This window comes from Nansenia antarctica (genome assembly GCF_963989245.1).
Source record: "Nansenia antarctica genome assembly, chromosome: 1".
NCBI classification, from domain to species: Eukaryota; Metazoa; Chordata; class Actinopteri; order Argentiniformes; family Microstomatidae; genus Nansenia; species Nansenia antarctica.
This window is the reverse complement of record NC_137674.1, coordinates 76,282,692-76,300,166: the sequence shown is the minus strand read 5'-3', so window position 1 is coordinate 76,300,166 and position 17,475 is coordinate 76,282,692. Positions and strand designations below refer to the sequence as shown.

The following is a 17,475-nucleotide window of genomic DNA, read 5'->3' as shown; positions in this document are numbered from 1 at the left end:
ACATATTGATCAAATATAACCCTTTGTTTTCTCACAAAGGCACTCTGATTTCAAGTGATTCATCTTTCTCTCTTCAAGCGGTGTTGTTGTTAAAAATCTAAATAGCCTAGTTCGTTCGGATGATTACAACAACAACAACAAAATAATGATCTGCTACATTCTGTAATTTGTGATCTAATGCAAACAAAAAAACAGCTCAAAAGCCTGAGTAATGTTTCTCATTCAGTACCCGGGCCGTCCAGCAATATATTTAATCATTGTCATGTGATATACTGTACACTCTTGTTCCATAGTGTGTATGAGCATGGTATGGAACCAGGCTCTAACAAGCAATCAGAGGTAATAGATCACTTTCACTGTACAAAGTGGCCAGCTGAATAGGCTGTGACACCTACAGTAAGTTCTTGCCTCTTTCCCGATACACTTCCATAACTCTGAATGGAGGTCGGAGTACACAGACCCGCGGTGTTTAGCACCGATGAATGGATCAGAAGTCTCATTAAGTGTCTTCATATGTAACTAACACCTCTTTAATGAATCCATTCATTTATTCCGAACATGAAAAAAGGAAATCGATACTGAACTTGGAAATGACCTTGGAGGGGGATAAAAGCCTTTCTGTACAGGTCTGCGGAGTTGGGGAGCGGTTGAGGTAATGATTCAGGTGAATGGAGACAGGTTAAAGGTGGTGTCCTGAATTTTCTCAAAAGCTATCGTCAGCGTAACGGGTCACGGACCTGAAGTCTTCCTGGAGACACCGAGAGCATTACACACCAGCCAACCTCTTTTCAACAGTGACAGTGTGTGTACTGACCAGGCGACGAGTTCAGAGAGCCCCATTATCACTCAATAGCCCCCTTGGCCCACTCTAGGTCCTCTCTCTCCCCTGCCTGGCCTGCTCAGGCGAGCCTGTGGCTGAGGCCTTCTCCCTCCCTCTAAGAGCTACTACATGCTCACAGGGGACCAATTAACGCAGCCAGCCCTTGTCTGAATCACTCTATCAATTAGGAGTCAGTGAGTATATCATCACATACATTACTGCCGAGGCAGGCCGCGGGGTAGGGGTGTGGTCTCTCAGGAGTGGGGGGAGGAGGGAGGAGGAAGGAGGAGAATGAGGGGAGGAAGGAGGAGAATGAGGGGGGGAGGGAGGGAGAGATGCAGTAACCAGAGGGTGACCAGGGAGTAGGGATTGGCTGCTGGACTAATCTGTGAGGACGGGGGTAATTAGGGGGTTCCCTGAGGACTGCGGAGCACGGCCGATGTGTGAACATGACTTGGGCAGGTAGCTATCCTACTACTCCCCCCCAACACACACACCCTCCTCTACCCACTCTCCCACCCCCCACCCCCAGAACACAGTCAGACTTAAGGTTAAATCAATACTTTCAATCTCTCCAGATCAATCCGCCATCTGAACACAAAGACGGACCTGTTAGCAGAGACCGTGTGTAAATGAAGAGCCAGACTGGTGTGGTGTTCTCTCTTTCTCCCACGTCCTCGTTGTCTTTCACTCGCTCAGGTTTGAAGTAAAGATTCTTCTTCTTCTTCTCTCTCTCTCTCTCTCTCTCTCTCTCCGAGTTGTGAGGGAATTCAATTTCTTTTAGCATGGCAGAGACACCGCGTGTCCTCCATATCAGCTCCACTGATAGGTCAAATCAGTCTAGAGGAGATAGCGATGATACAGACCAAACACACTAAAACGTGCTCAATGTGATCATTCATTCCTCCACTATCGAGGTGAATACTCATGTTGTAGACACACGGAGGCAAGGCCTGGCAGAGAAACGTCACTCAGGCAGAAACATGACGGTGAGGAACAGCTCCTTTGTTCACTCCTCTGAGATAAACACAGAAGAACATTATTAGGTGTTGGCAAGGTTGGGAGGCTATCTCCTGTCTGCTCTTTTGTGATATCATCCTCTTACAATGGCAATAGAGTCGAGAATCATACTCTGACTGGCATATACGAGTAGTTTCTGACTTCAACACCCTCTGCCAACATTGTCATGTATTATAAGGACTGCGGAGCAGCTGGTTCACAATCCAGAGGCACTAATACCCTTCTTACATTGATTACACAAAACGGTTTCATCAGTTGAAAATGGCCTCATCAGTATAAAAGGGTTTCATCCATACAAAATGGTGTCATCAGCATTAAGCTGACGGGTGTCATGAACGGAGCATCTACGAGATGACACTGCATCTTTAAGAAGCCCAGAGTTCCAGTGTTTTACTCAAACAAAAGCAGCCAATTGGAAGCATGCAACCTGAAACCAGCCCAGCTCAGAGTGCCTCACACAGGCTTGCCTGCTGGGACACACCCCAAGCATACAGTCCCCGACACACATAGAATATTCCCTGTACTGACCGAACCCGTCTCCCATGGAAACGTTTCCTGTTCAAATCTTTAGAGAATCTCGATTTGGTCAAATCACAAATAAACACACTAAAACACACTAGTAATGCTGATTTGGTCTCGATTCCCTGCAGTTCAGGGACTGCATGCCAACCTTTAGAAAGCTCTGTTTCTGATGTGAAAATCTTGCTTCCTGAGCGGGATTGGATTTAAAGGCCTGAGGCTTATCTGGATATGAATATATTGTGTTTTACAGGAGCAAAACAAACATTGATTGCATTTGATGAATCTGTATAGAACAATGTGTGTGTGTGTGTGTGTGTGTGTGTGTGTGTGTCTCTCTGTCTGTGTGTGTGTGTGTGTGTGTGTGTGTGTGTATGTGTTCTATTAATGAGTGGCTGTATGCCTTATGAGATTACAATGCACATTCCTCACTGATGAGAGCAGGACCCTGTATGACGACTGGACCTTCAGATTGACCTTGATACATCGGCCCAGAACCACACCTCCCCAAAAGGAAGAGCTAACAAGAAAGATTCTGCTGTTCATAACAAACCAACCAACAATGTGGATGGATGGTTTTACATCATCAGGGAGGCAAACTGGTTAGGGGTGGAAAAGGTGAGAAGAATGTGTGAGCAAGAGAAATAGACCCCCCCCCCCCCCCCCCCCCCCCCGCCCCCCAGAAAGGGAAAAAACTATTAAAGGACTGAGCAACATTCATTTAATCAAATGAATCAATATATCATTTACATTACAGGAACAATCTGGGATTTATTTAACATAGGGAGAGGGATGGAGGCACCGGTGGATTCAGGCACTTGATCCCTTGAATCCACTTGCAAGCAACGCCTCACTTTCTCCTAATTCTCTCATTCTGAAAATGAACCTCATAGAAGGAACACATTAGATCATAGATAGTAAGTTATTCTCTTTGAGTCCATGAGAAAGCCATGAGAAAGCCATGAGAAAACCATACAAATTGTATGGATTATTATTAGTAGCAGTTAGTTTGTTAGCTAGCTAACAAGTTAACATTTCGCACAGATCGGCAGCGTCCAGGGAGCAACTAATGTTATAACTTGAGGAACGTCAAGGAGTCGTATACCTCTACTAGATCATTGGTTTCTCCAGCTACTAACTGAACTTAATTATTTGAGCAGATAAGTCAGCTCAACATTTCTCTGACTAGCTAACAGAGGATTCGATCCAGCTAGCAAGAAGCTCCCAAATGGCGGTTGTTTTTCGGTTACAGCTCATAAAGTATGCTTCATGGATACAGACAGTATTAAACCTGTTTCTCAACTGATCTACACGAATCACGTAGGTGACCTAGTTTACATCCCTGATAATACCGTGAAAATACACTAAACCACAAACCAGATTAAAAACCAGTGGGAAGAGATTTATAAAGACTGCTCCTCATCAAACCGGACCATCGACTCAAGAACTTGTGCATGCTATCCTCTGTGTCTATTGTCTGCGAGGAAAGCCGTCTCTTTCTTTGCACAATTTAAGCTCCTGCCAATAGCATCACATCACCACACGCTGGTCAACAAATAACAACAATCACAACAACAAGAGCCCCGGGCCCATCGTTATGGCTGAGCAGCCATGCGTGGTGCACCCCCCCCCCCTCTCCCCTCACCTCCCTTCCTACCCACACCTCCCCACACCCCCCCACCCTCAACAACCTGAGGCTGTGGTTAATGCAGCTGGGCAGGAGACAGGAATCTAAGGCGAGTGCCAACATGCCAAGGCTGGTCACACCTCACACACACACACAGGGTCAGTTACAACATCAACACAGGTCTAGAACGCCAGGCAGCCCCCCCCCCCACTAAGCATAATGTCCACTTAAAACTCTACCGATTAAACACCCACAGAGAAACAGATGTCAGAAGTAATATGACATGATCATTTTGTCCAAAGAGACATACAGTAATGTTTGTGCAATGTGCTGACATTTTTATGGTCCCAGATGTGTCTATCATCTGTCCTCCTTTACTCTATGAAGCTTGGCCGATGCAACAAACAGACACACACACGCACACACACACACACACACACACACACACACAAACACTCTCTCTCTTTATTGCCACAGGCACAAAACAACAACAGGTGCAGACAAGCACCGGCAGAATTGTCAGCGCGGAGCTTTGTTTAAAGCGACAGCACAGAGGACATGAAAAAGGTGCCCACGTCTGAGTTTACACGCAGCAATGTCATGTGCCTTTGAGCCTGTAATACTGCAACAGTCTTTCTTTTTGAAAACTGAAAAAAATAAAAAAATAAAGGAGAAACAATTGGAGCCATTGTCCCTGAGATTAAATTAAACATAGTGAGTGAGACAGGGAGAAGGACAAACAACCAGAGAGAGAGAGAGAGAGAGGGGCAGAGGGCAGGAGAGTCACCTCCACCTCAGTTCTCCTGGGAGACGTACTTAACTGTGTGTCTCAACTGTGAACTCTGTTCACCTTTGAAACCAGTTCAACCTTTAAAACCCTTCACGCTCGTCAACACATCCCCTCGAGCTATTCCAACGATACCGACATGAAACCTGTTCTGAGTTTGAACTCACATTACACTTTGGGAGTTCTTCTAATAATCAGAAGAAAAAGAAGAAGAAAAAATAAATAATAATAATAATTCTTCTCAATGCGTATATTTTAAAAAAACGGTAGTGTTCCATTGCGTCGCTACAATAATGGCGGCTCGGGGGGGACAAAGAGAGGATTATTCCGGAGGTGTGTAAGTGATGCCTCTCCAGCATGCAGCAGTGGAGGGCTGAAGTTCCGTACACTCCATCCTATGTGAATGCAGGTGACTCAGGGAGCCTGAGCTGATCCTAGAATTCCTCATTACACGCCCAGCAGGAGAGCCCTGGTCCGGCGGCTCCGCCGCTCGCTCTCCCAGACGCTGACGGCCGAGAAGGCCGGCCCCAGGAGGAGCCCAGCGCTGGGCCAGCGGGGCTAAGCCAGGTCTGCTCATTATACCCTAACTTAGCTTTGGCATCCCTGCAAACCAAGTGCCACTTAGGGCCGGCGGGAGGGGTACAGGCCCCTGCCACTGATGAGATGACTGAGCACACCGCATAGCAGTAATGGGGAAAAGCTTTGCATTGAAAAGACAAAAGGAAAAAGAAGAAGAACCAACAACAAGGCATAGAATGGGGCTGAGCTAGCTAAACAATGCCTCTCCTCACCAGTAGGGCAGTGTTTAGCTCATGAGGAGGACAGATAGTTTATCTGGAGAGCCTTGTCTCTCTCTGTCTTCCACTTTAGTCATCAAGTTGAAATGACACAAAGCGGTAAACATTTCCCACCTCTAAACTCAACAGATGCGCAATAACGATTGCTCCTGCGGCCAAGCCCAGATAGGGCCCAATCAGACTGAAGCGCGAGAGTACCTCGGAGTTTCCCCGAGACAGATGGTCGTTTCACACATCATAATCATTACTGCCTGTGAGGGCTTCTCGGTCCATCCGAAACATATTGTGATATTTAGACTGGTTTATGATAGCGGGCCCCCATGCTTTGTCTAGAGTGATGTAAAGTGTCATAAAAATAGCTTCGCTGCCGTGTGTACGTCACAAACGCACTAGAGGTGTTGAAATCGCTCAGCGGGAATGAGCCATGCCTTTCAAATCCAGGGAAAACCATTTTCTTTTCTTGCAAATCAATAATGACTATAGGCTACACCCAGGTAAAAAATTAAAAGTATTATATCATGAAATTTCACATTTTCTACATTAAAGTGGGGAAAATTCACCTGTGTTTACCGGGCAAAGTAGTGCAAAATGCAGACATACATCACACAGTACATCACGCAGGATACAAATAAACACACACGGCGAGTGGAGCATAGCATTTCATGTGCCATTTTGAAGCTCTGAATAAAGCCATTGCACAGCAGGTGAATTATGTAAGTAAGCAGTCTTGGGGCTCCGCGCCAGAGGCCATCGCCACCGGCTCACTGTGCTTTTCATCCGCCGGGCAGTCTTAGGGCCCGGGGCCACCGGCACCATGACCAGGCTACCGCCACGGCCCACCTTGCAGCTGTGCTGTTCTCCACCCCGGTCACAATTAACCTCAGAGACTGGGCACGCCGCCAGCCAGTCCCAAAACCACACTCAGGGCACCAGAAAGCAGCCCCCTTCAGGTACACACCACGATAAGCTAAGAAGGAGAAATTAGACATTGTTTTGAACCTCGAGGCAGTTGCTATAGAGACTGTTGCTAATTAACTGCACTGGGCCCCGGGGTAACAAAGGGCTTAAGTGCACTCAGGACTGTTCCTCTCTTGTGATGAGGTCTGTGTGTGCTCCATCCCCAGAGTCTTTCCATCATCAAAATACCTGCGCCTCCCTCTCTCTCCCTCCGACCCCCCTCCTCCTCTCTTGTTTTTCATCCCAGATGCCATGAGAGTAGCGGTGGTCATCTGTCCAGCAGGACCCCACCGCCGGGGGCTACAGAACCGTGCGAGCTAGCCGTACCACGGTTAGCAGGAGCCTCACCCTCTTTAAAAACACAAATCACTGCTGCGTTTCAGACAAATCAATGCCCTCCATCAGCGCTGAGCACCACTTCATGGCTTTCTCATCATCTCTGGTGGCATTCTGAAGTGATGCCCCGCTAGCAACAACGCCTCGCTAATGGAAATCGGAGGCATGCAGGCAGAGGAACAGAGACATATTTCACATGGTAAACAAAACGCTTCAGTGTTTTTTTTTAGGGAAATGCAACAGGTCTGTACAGTGTGTGCTCTGGGGATATCGTGAGAGGAGGGCCGTCGCTGGTAAAGCTGCTTTGGCAAGGGAGGGTTACCTCAGAAGATATCCCTTTGTTCTGTGGTTTTTGAAACAATGGAAGAGACGCCGTACAGATGTCTTGACAGTTCCTAGAGTGAGGAGGGAAGGTGTAACATTCCTGAGGGAGATGGAGGGCAGGGTTGTGAGATTCCTCTGGGCTCTCCAGGCAGACAGTGTGTCTCCTGTGAAACAACATTAGCTTGACGTAGCGGCATCTCTCTCCAAGTTTACCACATCCATGTATGTAGCAATGTCCATAGCAGGCTGTCCTCAACGCATTAGCATTTTTTTCATATCTTCTATATCAGTGTTTATCATCTTAAGACATCTACTACCCCCTGTATTGTTTCCCCAGTGTCCCAAAAAAATAACATCTTCCTTCTTCTAGCACAACGACTGCCAATGGCCCCAGGCCTGAGCATAGATTAATTTTTCCTGCTATGACTGGTGGATAGATGATTCACTTACTTAGTCAAATGTATTTGTTGTAATTGGCATTGGATAAAAGCGTCTGCTAAATGCCAAACATGTAAAAAATAAAATAATAATAATAATAATAATAAAAAATGCAAATGTTAATCTTAACTTCTTTTCCATTTTGGGGGGGAAGAGTCAAATTGCTTTCAATCTTGAGTCAAATTGCTTTCAGATTAAATGTTTCTACTTCCAAGCTATTTCAAATGTTGACTCCTTAATTACACATGAACGTGCGCTAGAGAGTTTTCATCAAAACATTGGAAATAAAAAGGGTTAGGTTATCCTTCCTACTGGGAAAAGCTTACAGCGCTCTTATAGCTCAGTGACTGCGAGGGGGGGTCACAGTTCATGGGTTTGGCACTAGGACCCTGCGCCAGCTGCAGGGGTGAACGGCGGCCCTGCCCCCAGAAAGAGCACACTAACACACTGAGCCCAGTCCCAATCTGCTCCCCGCCTCAGAGGCTCGCCAAACACTGTCGGGAAAGAGAAAGAGGACTACAGCCCCCTCCTCTTCCTACTACTCCTCCTCCTCCTCCTCCTCCTCCTCCACCCACTCCCCCTCTAAAATAACAAAAAAATACTCCTCCATGCAATGACATGTCTTTCACACAGCTCAACATGGGTACTCGACCCAATCTGTTTTTAACTCACAACAAACAACCCCATACTGTAGAGCGTCCCTCTGTCAGTGGCAGTTGGTGTTTAGAGATCTTTGGGATTCTGTAGCATGTGTGCTTCAAGAAAATAAACACTATATCCAACACAGAACTCCCTTTTTAACAACTGTAAGTGTTGCTAGGGGGAGCATAAGAATAGAGCATATGACTAAGAATAGAGGCTCTGACAAATCAGAGTATTATCTCACTGAACTTCACATGCTTTAAAAGAAAAAGGAAAAAAGGTTCCGGTCTATCAAGACCAAAACCTCGCGCCACCTGAACAGTTTCTTCCCAATGGCAGTGGGCCTCACAAACAAGCCCCCTGCCTCTCACTGACTGGGACTTTCACCACCCACACCCCCCCCCGTCACACACACACACACACACACACACACACACACACACACACACACACACACACACACACACAATTGATTATTAACAAAATTATATATTATATATTATTTTACATTTATTCTAATTTACAGGGTACATAATTTATTGTTTGCTATTTTTTTCTTTTAAATAATTTTTGCTTATATGTCCTATGCACCAACTTCGCCAAGTGAATTTCCTGTATGTGCAAATACTTGGCCAATAAAACAATTCTGATTCTGATTCTAGAAAATCAACGTCAAGCTGCATTCGGTTGTCTGGTACTTGTACTCTGCAATGGCAATAAAGTTGAATCTAATCTTAATCTAATCAAAGACTTTAAAGATTAAAGCGTTGATTCAATGAAACAAAAACGGCACAAATAGAAGAGCGGTTTAGCAGACGAGATTGACACCATGGACACACACACACACACACACACACACACCTGTGGCGGTTGCTGACAGACTGAGTTGTCCTACAGCCAGGCCTACAGTACACACACACCCTCTCTGGCCTTCACGGTGAGTGTGCAGCAGCTCTGTCTCTGAGCAGTGAGAGAGTGTGAAAGGCCACGCTGGCTCCTGGGGACACAAGAGGATTGTGCTGCTGCTGACTACGTAAATATGCAACCGGACACCCTGCACATCTGGCACGGCCGACCTCCCCTCCATCCTCTCTGTTCTCAGGGCAGGTCAAGGTACATTCAGATCCCCAACAACACAAACCTCTGACAGTACAGCTGTGAACACTGCTCTCTGCATGGACGCCTTCCCCTAGCAGACCACCCAAACGGACGGAGTTCATGAAAACGAATAACCTTCGATATCAGCTATTATCATATTCATTATGCATCCGCAGGGCCAGAGGAGAACAATCCATACTCCCAAGGTTTGCATTGCAACAAAACATATGTTCATCAACAAAAATCATAAAATTCAGAAGGATTGAGAGATAGCAGTGCCTAGGCTAAAATAAAAACCAAACTCAAAGTCAGATTGGGTCCATGGAATATATACCAGAAACTGGCATACAAAAAAATATGTTAAAATTCCAAATAGAAACGTTTGTTTTTCCTGATTTAATCTCCTTCTACGGAGTGCAATACTTCCACCCGATATGTTACTTGCATCTTATTTGACGCTGTCCAGCGTGCACTAGTGTGGCTTGTACTTAGCGTTAATCATTTAAAACTCGCTAGTCAAACCTATTTGTCATGCTCTAATCCAGAGTAGAGGGAGTGTGAGACAGTTTCTTTGGCACTCCCGTGTGTGAGGACGGCAGGGGAAGGGGAAACGGGGGGCAGTCTGTGTGTGTGTGTGTGTGTGTGTGTGTGTGCAGGGGGGGGGGGGGGGGGGGAGCGGGGTGGTCTGAACTAGCCTCTTTGTAGCGGCAGCTGAGGGGGCTTCACTGCGACTCCTAGACTTTACATTTGGTTTGGCCGGAGGGGTCACATGACAGCTGCAAAAGAACGCCCTGAGGGGCTTTCTGCTTTCACTTGACACTGACAGGCTGTGAGAGAGTCCAACACCGCAGAAAGAAAATATTCCCTCTTTCCATGACATCACCCAGCCAGGAATGGGGGGGGGGGGGGGGGGGGGGAGGGTAGGAGAGGGAAGGGGGTGGAGGGGGGGGGGGGGGGGCACAGCTGGTGGCAGCCGCAGTACCATCTGCTCCTGACTAATAGTTCATGCTGCTTTACTTATAGACTCACTACTTGTGCAGAACAGGGAAATGGATGTATGGACACCACCGGGCAACTCCGGTGCTGTGGTGCAACGTTTAATGCCTGACAATATTAATCACCGCCTATTGTCTGACATTCTCTCTTTACTGAAAACTCAAAACTCCCTCGATCGCTAGTTAGGCCTTGTTGGGGTCATGTAACTTGTGGGATGATGTGTAATTAGTTAGACATAAACATCCTCGAGAACAAAAAAGTAGGATCACACACACACACACACACACTCACTGATACTCACCATACATCTTGCCCTCGTCAGAGAGGATGATCTTCCTGCGCCCACAGGGGGGGTAGATGGCCAGCGCCTCCTGGAAGCTCTGCTCGATGTCGGGGCTCCATACCCCCTCGGCGTCATTGTCCATCGGCTTGTCGGCCGAGTCGCTCATCCTCTCCATGTCCTCGGCAGGGCTCTCGCTGCCGCTCCAGCTGCTGGGATCCATGGTGGTGGTCGGGCTCCCCAAGCCGAAGCCTGGAGCGGACTAGGGAGAGACCTGGAAAATCCCAAGAAACAAAACAACAAGCCACCACTGTCAGTCCCCGTCACTCTCCACAGCACAGACATCTGCCTCCAAGACAGCACATCACAACACAACCCAACACACTCCCTGGCTGGGGCTCACTGGACACTGGACAACCCAACACACTTCCTGGCTGGGGCTTACAGGACACTGGACAACACCACACACTGCTGGTGCCCACTGCACAACACAATACGCGAGCGAGGGGGGGGGGGGGTAGAACTGTCGAATATTCTCGGCCAGGGAGTTGTTGAGTTGATCTACTTTGCCAGAAGGTACAGTTTTGGAGGAGGCTTTATGATTGCAGTATGTAATTATGTAAAACAAAATGTTCTGAGTCCTTTTGAATAATAGGTCTTATCTTCCAAGTACCACTGAACATTCTTCATTTAAATTGACTCCCATGATCTTGTAGGACATTCACCGCGGACTACAACACTTCCACTTCCCCTGTCCTCTTTATTCAAGGAAAGAGTCTGTTTTCCACATCCTGAATTCCCCAGGCATACAAAAAGACGTTGACATTTAAGACATTGTAAGATCTACACATTTCCTTTGTATTCATGTGCTGTGTAAACAACATGTTTTGAATTAGAATCCCATTAAAAACTCATCCCAACTGCTAGACTGTGAGCAAAGTAGGAGGAAATCACATTTAAATTAGAGACAGTCAAGTACCTATACAGAAAAAGTAGTCACCCATAAACAATTAAACCTGTTGTCTGAAAAGCAACTCCTAAGAGCATGTGGATATACTAATATTGTACATTTATGGGGGAGGAAGATATGTTGAGTTCGATTCTTAAAGGTAAAAATGTGTCCAACTGGTTGATTTGGTGGATATGGTTGCAGTCCTTCTCTCTGTCCGTTACAACAACCACCCCTCCTCTCCTCTCCAGCGTCTCCCTCCCTATCCTCCCCTCTCCCTCCAGACAACCGCTTCCTCTCTAGGCAAGATCCTATTCAAGCTGCACAAGCTGTTGTGAAGTGGGACTAGCAGCATATGTTTCTTCTAGAATGTCGGTTCATGAGGGGGGAGAGAATGGGGGAGAGAAGAGGGAGAGAGGGGGGATGGGGAGCAAGCTGTTGGAAAAAAAGAAAAAAAAACTCCCAGAGAGTGGAGAGAGAGGGAGAGAGAGAGAGAGAGAGGGAGAGAGAGAGAGAGCTTTTACTGAATTCCGTTTTTGTATGCTGACTGCTGACACTGCAGAACTAACTCACAGACTGATGAGGGAGGGGAAAAACTCCCATTTCCACCACTAAATGGCCTGGGCTTTTTCTCCAGCCCTGCTCCCCCCCCCTCCACAGACCCAGACTGAATAATGAACTTCCAGCATGGTAATCACTTCCAGCATGCCCATGGACATGATGGGAGTGTTATAGTCACTACCACCTTGTATTAAGATTTCTCCCCTTCTTCAACGTCAACAAGAACCAAACAATATTGAGCATTATGGTATTATTTCATTTTAGTTTTGCACTTATTAGATACACACATCTGTGGATACACACATATGTCTGTTTTTCCCTGGGTTAGGGTTAGGGTTAGCAGGCTGACTATTTCCCTCCAAACAACAACAACAACAACAACAACAACAACAACAACAACAACAATCAGGCTGATGTTTCCTTTCTATTCTACAGGTGGTTTCCCCTGACGCATCACTCCAGGAAATTAATACTGTAACGGTGAAGCGCGCCATGAATTATTGAACCCTCCACCCCACCCCCCTGTCCCACAACAAAACACAAACTGTGCACTCAACCACAGCTAAAATTGACCACTAGGGCAGGGCTACACAAATCCCCTGCATATCATATTGCAACATCAAAAAATACAGCCGGAAAAATATTTGTCCTCTTAGGCTAAATGTTTGGGTGGGTTTCACAGGGTGATATATAACACGACGTGTACATAAATGTAGTGAAATTGAACCTAGCAGGCCTAATCAAATCACTACAGGAGAGTGGAACTATTTTAATTAGTTTTGTTATCAAAACCACTGTAAGCCTTTTCCTCATCCCTCCCTCCATATCTGAGGATGGTGTGCAAAAGCATCTGCTGTAGGATTAGACTGAAAGAGGGTGGGGGTGGATGTGTGTGTGGGTGGGTGGGTGGGGGGGGGGGTAACAGCGGTACACACTCTATGCCATGTAATCACAAAGACTTCAAAAGACACCGGCAGCACAGGGGATCAAGTGCCCTCCTCCCAGCCAATAGAAGCATCCATATTGTACAGCAGACAGGATGATTGCTAGATCCAGATAAACATTAACTTGGCATTTACTCGCAATTGTCAATATTTACAAATGTGTTCTGATTTTACACAATCCTCCTAATGATGACATTTCTCGTCTCATAATTGTTACATACAATGCCTTTTTATGGGTGTAAACTGAAGTGTTTTTGTCCTTATAAAGAAACCACAACAAAAAGCTCTAGTGTCTGTCTGCTGTATTAATGACTTTAACCTAACACTGTCATTACACCACTGTAGTCTATTAACCTGAACATGTGTTGGAGAGAACCATCTGAAAAATCAATAGTCTTAAAACAGCTTGATCACAGAACATGGCTCAAGTCATTCTGCACTCACTTGCTCTGCGATAAATCTACTTCAATAATTTACTTCTGCCACTATTTCATAAGTAACGTCTCTCGGGAGAGCACTTCTCTTAAACCAGATCAATTGTGCCTCCGAGCTGACGATGGTTTCCTTGTCTGTTCTAAAGGAGAACGAGGTCAGGTTAACTCACTGAGTACGATGTCCAAAAGCTTTATGTTTCAATTACTGATAACCTTTTATTTCATTCTTCACCTGATGTAACAAGCCAGTCGGGGGGTTTTTTCTTGCCATTTTGAGCTAGATGAAATCATCATTAGAGAAGAAATAGAAATTCAAGCGAGCAGATTTTTTTATATATCGTAAGAAGGACAAGATGAATATCGTGAGTGAATGACATTTAACTCTCCTGACTATAAGTGGGCCCGGCCTTACAGAGGCTTATTCATATACAGTAATGAACGTCCTCCAAATAATTTACTCACTCAGCTGTGAATTGTCACATCTCCTGTCTAAATGGAGAAACAAACAGAGGGGACATGTTTTCAGAAAACATTTCTCTTTCCTGTGAGTGTCCAATAAGGCTGTTTGCCAAGACTGTCTTCCTAAAACACTACACAAATAACCCATTGACACCCATCTCCTATTGACTAATGAAAGGCAAGGAACTCATATGAAATTCACCAGTGGAGTTAATGGAGTTAAATTGAGTGAGACCTAAACACACCTCAGGCCAGGAAAATGTTTGTTGTTAAGAATGACTTAAGGGATATCAGACAAGTGTGTCTCTAATACTTAATCTATGTCACCAAGCCTTACACACATATGAACAGAGAAGAGAATGTGCTGCGAAGCTTTAGCCATAACAGGTATGCTATGCTGAACTGGCTTTGCTTTGGGGTGGGGGGGGGGGGGGGGGGAGGGGTGGAGCAGGCAGGAGACGAGTGTTGTGATTACAGTAATATGTCTCCAGATGATGCTGTAGTGGTGTTGTTTGCCCAAGCCTCTGTGGCAGATGGGAAGGGAGAGAAAGATTAGTCATGCAACAATATACTGTAGCTACACTTCATCGCCAAAGCAAAAGGGAAAGCATTTTCAACCGAGCTCAGAGCAGAACAAGGCTACATTCCTCAGAGTAGACTACAGACCCACTATTACAGAGTAGACTACAGACCTTCTCTTCCAGAGTAGACTACAGACCCACTATTCCAGAGTAGACTACAGACCCACTATTCCAGAGTAGACTACAGACCTTCTCTTCCAGAGTAGACTACAGACCTTCTCTTCCAGAGAAGACTACAGACCCACTATTCCAGAGTAGACTACAGACCTTCTCTTCCAGAGTAGACTACAGACCCTCTATTCCAGAGTAGACTACAGACCTTCTCTTCCAGAGTAGACTACAGACCTTCTCTTCCAGAGTAGACTACAGACCTTCTCTTCCAGAGTAGACTACAGACCCTCTATTCCAGAGTAGACTACAGACCTTCTCTTCCAGAGTAGACTACAGACCTTCTCTTCCAGAGTAGACTACAGACCTTCTCTTCCAGAGTAGACTACAGACCTTCTCTTCCAGAGTAGACTACAGACCTTCTCTTCCAGAGTAGACTACAGGCTACAGACCATCACCATCCCTACACACCTCTTTTCTTCTATGCACAAACTAGGGGGTAATTACAAATGTAGAAAATAGATGTTTTTTTCTTTATAAATGTTCTATTAATATAATACAGCTAGGTACGTATAAAAGCATTAGCTGGCATACAGCATGCCTACAGAAAGCAGAAAGGGGTTTAATAAAATGCACTTTGGCTGTAATTTGACAGTGGGCTAGGTAGGAGCTTCTCTATATGCTTCCATTAAAACATTACACCATAATGGGACAAAAATGATCAAACAATACAAACAGCTGCAAACTCCAGCAGGTAGAGAACATCGTTTCCTGTGAGTTATTACAGCTCAAAATATTGTTGTAAAAACCCAAATCAAATTCCCGACTCACCTACACCCAACTGTTCCAGTCATACATTACTATATTCAAGGTAAAAAAACAAAGTCTCTTTTTGGGTGGATAAATGAAAGAATTGAAAGAAACCGTAGCCAAACTCTCCTTTTTCAGTGCGGACCAGTGATGTTAATTCCTAAACAAAAGCCTGTGTGACAAGTGCCACTCCCGCTGCATGATTAAACAACCTTGGTTATGATGAAATAATAAAATTGTGAATCTGCAAGGACCACTTAAAGCTACAATAACCTAAATACTGCAGGTTAACGGGTCTATGGTCAAAACCCAGTCCATGGTTCATAATGTGATTTATTAATGTGGTCATAATACCATAGAGAAGGTCAATAGGTCATCTACAGTTATGCAACCTACTTGGCAAGGAAGTCTCCAGAGAAGAGAAGTTTGTTGTTGCCAAATAATCCCTGGAGGTACTGTATCTACACACAAAAGAGCTGAACTTCACTGTGTGTGTGTGTGTGTGTGTGTGTGTGTGTGTGTGTGTGTGTGTGTGTGTGTGTGCGTGTGTGTGTGTGTGTGTGTGTGTGCATGTGTGTGTGTGTGCGTGTGTGTGTGCGTGTGTGTGTGTGGGTGGATGGGTGTGTGTGTTCCCAGGTTCTCCAGAGGCGCATCCACTCTCTGACAAGCCTCTATACTCAATGCAGCCAGGATGTGCCTCTACACGCCTCTTTCACAACTCATGGCCTTCTGCACACACACACACACACACAGATACACACACGCACACACACACACACACACACACACACACACACACATACACACAGAGATACACACACACATACACATGCGCGTACACACACACAGCTCCAGGATTGGGGATTTGGATTGGTAAAAACCGATGGAAGCTTAACTGGATACACCACGTGGCTATTGTTTGATGGCAGTATTTCTGGTGTCTGTTCTGGTTGGATGATAAGGCACTGATGTGACCCATCCATTACACCAGAGAGAGTTAGAGCGACAGAGAGAGAAACAGAGGGGAGGGGGGGGGGGGGGGGGGGATAGAGAGTGATGTTTCCACTAGGAGTTGTAGTAGCCGTCTGGGAGCGGTCACATAGACAAATACCATTATTACCATTGTTAACAATATATTGTGTGCCATGTTAACCATAATTAATATGTTTCATCCTCTTATGCAGTGGACTGTCCAAAACATATCTCTTGACATAACTCCACAAGCATACAGTGCCATCCAAATACAAAGCCTATTTTAACAGCACGGGTAGTTACTTCCAAAGGCTATTCACAACATCATAGACTCTCCCTTCAGGGCAATATTACATCTCGTTATCTCTCCCAAGGTCATTTATCTGACGAAAACCCATCTGTGAAAAGATGAATAAAAAAAGAATTCAAGTGAAATAGGCATCACAGTGTCTTAACAAGTTTAGCTAAGAATTATATACAGAATTATGAAGGTTATCTGACATTTGGACTACAGAATTCAATACCATGACTGTATGTCGTTGTTAGGTTTAAAAGAAAAAAAGAAAAAGAAGGATGACATTTGGGGCCAATAAAAAACACCTCGATACGATGATGTCAGTGCTGTACGAGCCAGGTAAACATGCCAAGCCCTATCTGGCACGCTGTCATAATTTTCATGTCCCGTAAAAACACGACAGTTGTTTTACACACAATTTAAAGAGAGCTCCTTGTAAATAAGCGAATTGCTTAAGATTATTAAATATAATAATATATTTATACGGTTATTGCATTCAAAAATCTTTAGTATACTACTATTCCATAAGAAGTTAATCCAATTTAACTGACCTGAAACCCAAATGTGACAGTCTTTTAAAAAGGGGCGCATGTCGGCAATTCTCAACTTGTTCAAAAGCTTCTTTTTTTCTTCTTTTAAATATGTCTTCCATTTTTTTGCATATTACGAAAGTAATATATAGAAGTGTTGAAGAGCCCACTCGATATAACAAACAACAGTT

The 17,475-nt window shown here is 45.2% G+C and overlaps 1 protein-coding gene across 1 annotated transcript in view; it reads right to left on the bottom strand.

Moving 5' to 3' along the window:
- Positions 1-17,475, bottom strand: part of tead1b (TEA domain family member 1b) — a 56,774-nt gene that overhangs the window by 26,162 nt on the left and 13,137 nt on the right. The window contains exon 3 of the mRNA XM_080549087.1: positions 10,663-10,915. Within this exon, the coding sequence (XP_080405213.1) occupies positions 10,663-10,864 (202 nt within the window). The 5' untranslated portion in view covers positions 10,865-10,915. The remainder of the gene's footprint in view (positions 1-10,662; positions 10,916-17,475) is intronic.